General features: G+C 50.4%; 1 protein-coding gene across 1 annotated transcript in view; it reads left to right on the forward strand.

Annotated features, from left to right (window-relative positions):
• LOC117496509 overlaps window positions 1–5,470 on the forward strand; it is a 6,872-nt gene extending 1,402 nt beyond the window's left edge. Inside the window, exons 5-13 of the mRNA XM_034148188.1 lie at window positions 1–223; window positions 344–522; window positions 647–740; window positions 843–929; window positions 4,315–4,566; window positions 4,669–4,786; window positions 4,995–5,086; window positions 5,178–5,366; window positions 5,465–5,470. The exon at window positions 1–223 is cut by the window's left edge and continues 10 nt beyond it. Of these exons, the coding sequence (XP_034004079.1) occupies window positions 1–223; window positions 344–522; window positions 647–740; window positions 843–929; window positions 4,315–4,566; window positions 4,669–4,786; window positions 4,995–5,086; window positions 5,178–5,366; window positions 5,465–5,470 (1,240 nt within the window). The remainder of the gene's footprint in view (window positions 224–343; window positions 523–646; window positions 741–842; window positions 930–4,314; window positions 4,567–4,668; window positions 4,787–4,994; window positions 5,087–5,177; window positions 5,367–5,464) is intronic.
• The last annotated feature ends 2,030 nt before the right edge of the window (window positions 5,471–7,500 follow it).

Below are 7,500 nucleotides of genomic sequence, written 5' to 3' on the forward strand. Positions count from 1 at the left end.
GCTAAGCATGCCAGAGTTGGCTTGTGAAGCATGCGCTGTGACATGGACGACTGGGGTTGACGACCTTCTTCGGAGTGACTACTGGCCAGCTACCCTTCACTTCGCCACCATTTATGCCACAGATGTTTTCTTCTCATTTGAAGAAATGAAAATGGCTGCACCTGGACTATCCTTTCAGGCATATTTAAGGATGCTCGATCAGCGAACGTTGCGCTTCGGCCGTGTGAGTATTGAAGTTACTTGTCCTTTTTGATCTATTTGTATTGTACAAATTGTAAGCTGTGTCCTTATAATTTATCATTTATTTTTGACATTATCTGTTGATGTCCTTATTTTGTTATAGACTGGGAAGATCTCAACTGACAGCTTCATCAAAAGTTTCTTTGAGTGGGAGGCTGTGCGTTATGAGGTGGACATCATGTGCAAGGAGGAGCCCTTCACCTGTCCTGCGTGTAGCCCTGATATGCTTGCAGTTTCCGTGGATGGAAACCGCAAGCATTACCGTTTCAAGAATGCAGCTAGGTACTATAGAAAATATATAATGTCACAGTATTTGAACAAATAACGAAACAAAACTATCTTGATGTGAACCAATCAATCAATCAATAATCTGAGATGTCATACATTGCTCCTTTGATTTATTTAGATCTGAGGAACAGGCCATTTTTGACGGTGTCTTTATAGCCAGGGATGAAGACGTCTCAAGATTTGTGGACTATATACACACCACAACCAAACATGTAATATTGCAGACTCTAATTATGTATAATATAATATCCTAATGAAGGGTTTGGTTAAGTTAGTCTTTGCACCATTTTCATCAATACATTTTTATATATTAGGTCTCCGGAAGAGGTGTTTGTGGAGGACAGTGGTCGGCAGCCAGAGAGACCTCCCAAAAATCAGCCGGCAAGCTGGATGAGGAGGGACTAGTGTAAGGATGGCGTGGAAGGGTAGGACCCAAATGCAGACTATCAGAAAAGGTAAACGGTCTCGAAACAAAAACAAGCTTTATTCTCAAAGCTTAACAATAGCATGGCATGAAACACATAGGTTCTACAGAAAACTGACCGTGACCAACATGGTGGGAGACAGGAGAAACAAACATGACTGACATGGAGGAAGACAGGAAAAACCAACAATGAACCGACAAGGCACACAGGGGAAGACAAGACTAAATACAGAGAGGGGTAATCACAAGACGAGACACAGCTGGGGTAAGGGAGGCAGAAACACAAGGGCAACAGGTGAACACAATCAAACAATCAGACACACCAGGGAAACTAAGACAGGAAGGCAAACACAGGAAGAAGGAACAGAGAAGACACAAGGAGGAAAACATTTCAAAACAAAACAGGAACCAGAGACAGAAAAAGACAAGACAAAACACAACACAGACAGATCGTGACATAACCCCCCCCTCAAGGGACGGATCCCAGACGTCCCAAAAAACATAGTCTAATACTTCCAAAAGGGTGGGTGGAGGGGGTCCGGAGGACGGGCCCGAAAGGGGTCCCGGGCGGACGGCCCGGGGGCAAGGCAGAGTCCAAAAAGGGGGCGACGGCCACAGCGGGCGAACTCAGGGGGCCGGGCATGAGAGCAAAGGCAGCGGCTCTCAGGGGACCGGGCTCGAGGGCGAAGGCAGCGGCTGGAAGAATCAGGAGGCCGAGTCCGAGGGCGAAGACCGCGGCTGGAGAACTCAGGAGGCCGGGCTCGAGGGCGAAGACTGCGGCACTCAGGGGGCCGGGCTCGAGGGCGAACCAGCAGGCGGCGACGAGACAGCTCCGGAGGACGGGCAGGAAGGCGCCGACGGGACAACTCCGGAGGACGGGCAGGAAGGCGCCGACGGGACAGCTCCGGAGGACGGGCAGGAAGGCGCCGACGGGACAGCTCCGGAGGCCGGGCAGGAAGGCGCCGACGGGACAGCTCCGGAGGCCGGGCAGGAAGGCGCCGACGGGACAGCTCCGGAGGACGGGCAGGAAGGCGCCGACAGGACAACTCCGGAGGACGGGCAGGAAGGCGCCGACGGGACAGCTCCGGAGGACGGGCAGGAAGACGCCGACGGGACAGCTCCGGAGGCCGGGCAGGAAGGCGCCGACGGGACAGCTCCGGAGGCCGGGCAGGAAGGCGCCGACGGGACAGCTCCGGAGGACGAGCAGGAACCAGTATCGGCCGGACAGGAACCGGAGCCGACCGGACAGGCGCAGACGGGACCCCAAACAAGACATGGGCTGGTGTCAATGGGACCCCGGATGTAGCAAGGGCTGGTGTCGACTGGACCCCCAACGGAACAGGACACAGAGTTGGCAGGACCCCCGGCGGGACAGGTGTCGGCGGGACCCCCAACAGAACAGGATCTGGTGTTGGCAGGAAACCTGGCGGAGCAGTTGTCGGCGGGACCCCCAACGGGACAGGACATGGGGTTGGCAGGACCCACAGCGGAACAGGTGTCGGCAGGACCTCCAACGATACTGGACGTGGAGTTGGCAGGACCCTCGGCAGGAGAGTAGTCGGCGGGACCTCCAACAGCACTGGACATAGGGTTGGCAGGACCCCCGGCAGAAGAGTAGTCGGCGGGACCTCCAACGGCACAGGACATAGGGTTGGCAAGACCCCCGGCAGGAGAGTAGTCGGCGGGACCTCCAACAGCACTGGACATAGGGTTGGCAGGACCCCCGGCAGAAGAGTAGTCGGCGGGACCTCCAACAGCACTGGACATAGGGTTGGCAGGACCCCCGGCAGAAGAGTAGTCGGCGGGACCTCCAACGGCACAGGACATAGGGTTGGCAAGACCCCCGGCAGGAGAGTAGTCGGTGGTACCTCCAACGGCACTGGACATAGGGTTGGCAGGACCCCCGGCAGAAGAGTAGTCGGCGGGACCTCCAACGGCACAGGACATAGGGTTGGCAGGACCCCCGGCAGAAGAGTAGTCGGCGGGACCCCCAATGGGACAGGACATGGAGTTGGCAAGACCCCCGGCAGGAGAGTAGTCGGCGGGACCTCCAACGGCACAGGACATAGGGTAGGCGTCGGCCGTAGAGCCAACAGGAGACGAGCCAAGGACTGCTGGCTTTCAACTAAGGCTCGCATCGTCTGCTCATGTTGGCCCAGAAGATTTCCCTGATGGGAAATGGCGTGCTGGACCGGAACAGAGGCCGGAACCATGGCTGCTGGGGCCAGAACTGGGGCTGGAACCATGGCTGTATGGGCCGGTTCTGGAGCTAGAACCATGGCTGCTGGGGCCAGAACTGGGGCTGGAACCATGGCTGTATGGGCCGGTTCTGGAGCAGGCACCCTGGCTGCTGGGCACGGAACCGGAACACGGAACCATGGCTGTGTGGGATGGTACTGGAGCACGGTACCATGACTGTGTGGGGCGGTACTGGTGCACAGAACCATGACTGTGTGGGCCGGTACTGGAGCAGGCACCCTGGCTGCTGGGCATGGAACCATGGCTGCAGGGGCCAGAACTGGGGCCGGAACCATGGCTGCTGGGGCTCGGGCTGCTAGCCTGGACTTGCGACTCCTCTTATGAGCTTCTTGGAGGCTCCGTGGACCTCCAAACACCAGGCGGGATCCCAAAAAAGGATCAGAGAATGGAGACTGGCACTCAGGGCTACGCGAAAAAACTCTGAGAAATTCAGGCAACGAGCTCCTCAGCCATGGCACATTATCCACCTCCATTTGTGCTCTTTTCAGGACAGCCTCTTTCTCCCTGCTAGTCGAGGTTCCACTCCACACAGTATAAAGACATCGAAGGGAGTAATCCAGAGAAAGCAATTCAGCATCAAAATCAAAAACATAATCCGCTGGGTCCATAATTGGTCGGTTCATTCTGTAAGGATGGCGTGGAAGGGTAGGACCCAAATGCAGACTATCAGAAAAGGTAAACGGTCTCGAAACAAAAACAAGCTTTATTCTCAAAGCTTAACAATAGCATGGCATGAAACACATAGGTTCTACAGAAAACTGACCGTGACCAACATGGTGGGAGACAGGAGAAACAAACATGACTGACATGGAGGAAGACAGGAAAAACCAACAATGAACCGACAAGGCACACAGGGGAAGACAAGACTAAATACAGAGAGGGGTAATCACAAGACGAGACACAGCTGGGGTAAGGGAGGCAGAAACACAAGGGCAACAGGTGAACACAATCAAACAATCAGACACACCAGGGAAACTAAGACAGGAAGGCAAACACAGGAAGAAGGAACAGAGAAGACACAAGGAGGAAAACATTTCAAAACAAAACAGGAACCAGAGACAGAAAAAGACAAGACAAAACACAACACAGACAGATCGTGACAACTAGAGCTTGCCGTCTGTCGACATGGAGTGCTCCTCTGTGCTCTCAATATGTACAGGGGAGAAATCTTTGCTTATCCCCTGTACCTACAGAAAAAGCTGGCCAGTAGTATGTTCTTTTGCATGGATGTGACCTGCAAATATTGGCCCTACCTCCAGAGAATCACAAAAAGCTGTCCAGAGCTCCAGCATCTTCTCGACATGAAGCCCTTTCTCTCAGTGTTTCATGCCAAAGCGCATGACTTCAAATGTGAAGTAAGGAATTGTTACCATGTGACACAATCACTTTATGTAAAAACCTCCTTGTGAATAGTGACAAGTTGTAACGAGTCGTACTTTTGAATATATTTTAAACAGGTGAAATGGAGTGGGGCATATCAAGAGGGGGCTGGACTAACCCTAGGGGAGGAGGTGGAACAGGTCAATGCCTTCCTCTCTCGGATAGCAGTGACCACAAAACACATGTCAAAAGCAGGTGAGTTACGAACCTTTACTGTCAGTTTTCAAAACATGTTCAGAAAGGCACAGATTCCACTAACAAATTACACCAACAACAGAAACTCATAAAAGCTCATTGACGGTTATGACCATAGCACACCATTTAGGATGGCAATATAGTATAAACCCCAGTTACAGTATAAGAAGTAAGAGGAATAGTAATAATGTGATATTCTCTTTTGCAGGACGTACAGACATGCTGACGCTGATGGCCATGCGCTGGAATCAGCAACAAGTCAGCAACTTGGCCACCTCACTGTCCCGCAGATATCTGAAGGTAATAACATAGTTTTAGAAGAATTATTTGTGGCTGCAGCCTAAATGTAGATTTCTGTATTTACTTGTCTTTAATTGTTTGACGTTTGTAGACCACAAAAGCTCTGGAAAAGCAATTGCAGAACCTGGAGTCCATGAAGGCTGAGTTGGCAGTGACTGAAAAGCAGCTGGAAGACTGGGTCAGAGATGTGAATGAGTGGGCAGTGAGTGAAAAGCAGCTGGAAGACTGGGTCAGAGATGTGAATGAGTGGGCAGTGACTGAAAAGCAGCTGGAAGACTGGGTAAGTTGTGAATGAGTGGGCAGAAAGTGAGGACAATCTTAATGACGTTTTTCAACTTTTTTGTAGTCATGATTTATCAATTTATTTTAAATCTTCAGAATTAGTGATAACCCTCTATTGACATTTGCATTACTTATTTTTCATGAAGCATATGTAATAAAATAATATTAAAACATTTGATCAAATGTCACTGTTATTGTGAATTACTGCTTAATACACCTATTTCCTCTAAAAAGCAACAAGAAACAACCCAAGGGATGCTGCTGCCTTGGCCAGCAAGATCGAAATGCTGACAGTAAGTGTCAAGAGACGTTCGCAGCATCTCTACAAAGACACAGACAGCAACAAAGGTCGTTCCCGGATCCGCCGCAAGATCAGGGATGAGAAAGGGGTCCTGACAGCCACAGCTGAGAAATACAACTCAATGGTTCCAAGCACAGAAGCGCTGTGCCTCGAAGCCATTCTGTCTGTGGAGAAAGCTTGGCCATGGCAGCTACCAAACAGTGGGAAGTACACCAGTCTGCTGAATGCTCACAGCAAATGTGGAAAACCTTCATGTCTGATATATAAATCTATTTAAGACTTCATAGATTCTTTGAATGTTGATCTTTCATACACATTCATTCATGTTTTCTCATAAATGCTTTGCAGACTCTTTCGACCTCAGGACAAAGAGAAGAGCATTCGACCTTGTCATGGCAGTGAAGAGACTACAGGAGGAGAAGAAGATTCTCGTCACAGAAATGAACCAACACTGGAAGGTCCTTTCAACCCGCAGTGATTCCCTGAAAGAGATGTCCTGCCTGCAAAGTACAGTATATATTACATTTTTACTTTGCATGACTTTACACATCAGTGATAGGTGATGAAGTAACTCATATTGTCTTTATCTTATACATTTAAGATTCACCATTGGGCCTGAGCGAAGACGGGATGAAAGGTCTCCAGAGCATGTTTAGGAAAAAGCAGCACGACATCGGAGAAATGAAGACTCATGCTAGACGATGCTATCTGCAGCTTTTGACTGGAGCAGAGACCATCAGCTTCTTGCAAAGTCTTTCAGATGAGTCTTCTGACTGCGACTCTGACAGCTCTGATGACACACGGTGAAGCCCCCTCCAGACTACCTTCTATTTAACATCTACATGCTCCCCTCTGTGAAATACTCCGCCAACATGGTCTCAACTTCCACTCCTATGCCGACGACACCCAACTCTACATCAGTACCAATCCATCATCCCAGCTGTCACTAGTCAACTGCCTCTGCAACATCCAAACCTGGATGTCAACAAACCTACTGAAACTCAACAAAAACAAAACAGAGCTCATGGTTGTGGCCCCAAAAACACTGCTCCGGGAGGTTGGAGATCTGCTCCTCACCGTCGATGGCTGCTCCATCCAGCCTGGGCGTCACTCTGGACTCCAGCCTCACCTTCAACTCCCACATCAGGTCTACTGTCAAAACTGCTTTTTTTCACCTTCGAAACATCTCCAGACTCCGGCCCTCTCTCCCCGACCCCGTTGCAGAAACATTAATACATACCTTCATCTCCTCACGCCTGGACTACTGCAATGGAGTTCTGTTCGGGGTCACCAGCAAAGCCCTGGACAGGCTCCAGTACGTCCAGAACCCTGCAGCCAGGCTCCTCACCCGCACTAAGCCCTGGACAGGCTCCAGTACGTCCAGAACCCTGCAGCCAGGCTCCTCACCCGCACTAAGCCCTGGCAACACATCACCCCCACCCTCCTCCACCTTCACTGGCTCCCGGTCAAGTCACGCATCCAGTACAAACTCCTCCTGCTAACCTACACATCTCTCCACTCCCTAGCCCCTGCATACGTCTCTGACCTCCTTCAGCCCTACACCCCCTCTCGTCAGCTGCGGTCCTCCGGAAAAAAAAAATGACACATTTCTTAATGTCTTAATATGTATGTCCAGTAAGTTATTCTTCCGGTTGTTGATATGCTGTTGAAGGCATTTTCTATCATTTCATTTTATTCAGATGTTATTACATGTCTACTCTGAAACACTATGTAAACAAGGTCCCATAACAATAAAGTTGATACAAATAGTTTTGACTGTTCACTCATGTTCTGTTTGTATCTCTGTTTAGCAAACACACGTACTGATTAG

This window comes from Trematomus bernacchii, unplaced genomic scaffold, assembly GCF_902827165.1.
Source record: "Trematomus bernacchii unplaced genomic scaffold, fTreBer1.1, whole genome shotgun sequence".
NCBI classification, from domain to species: domain Eukaryota; kingdom Metazoa; phylum Chordata; class Actinopteri; order Perciformes; family Nototheniidae; genus Trematomus; species Trematomus bernacchii.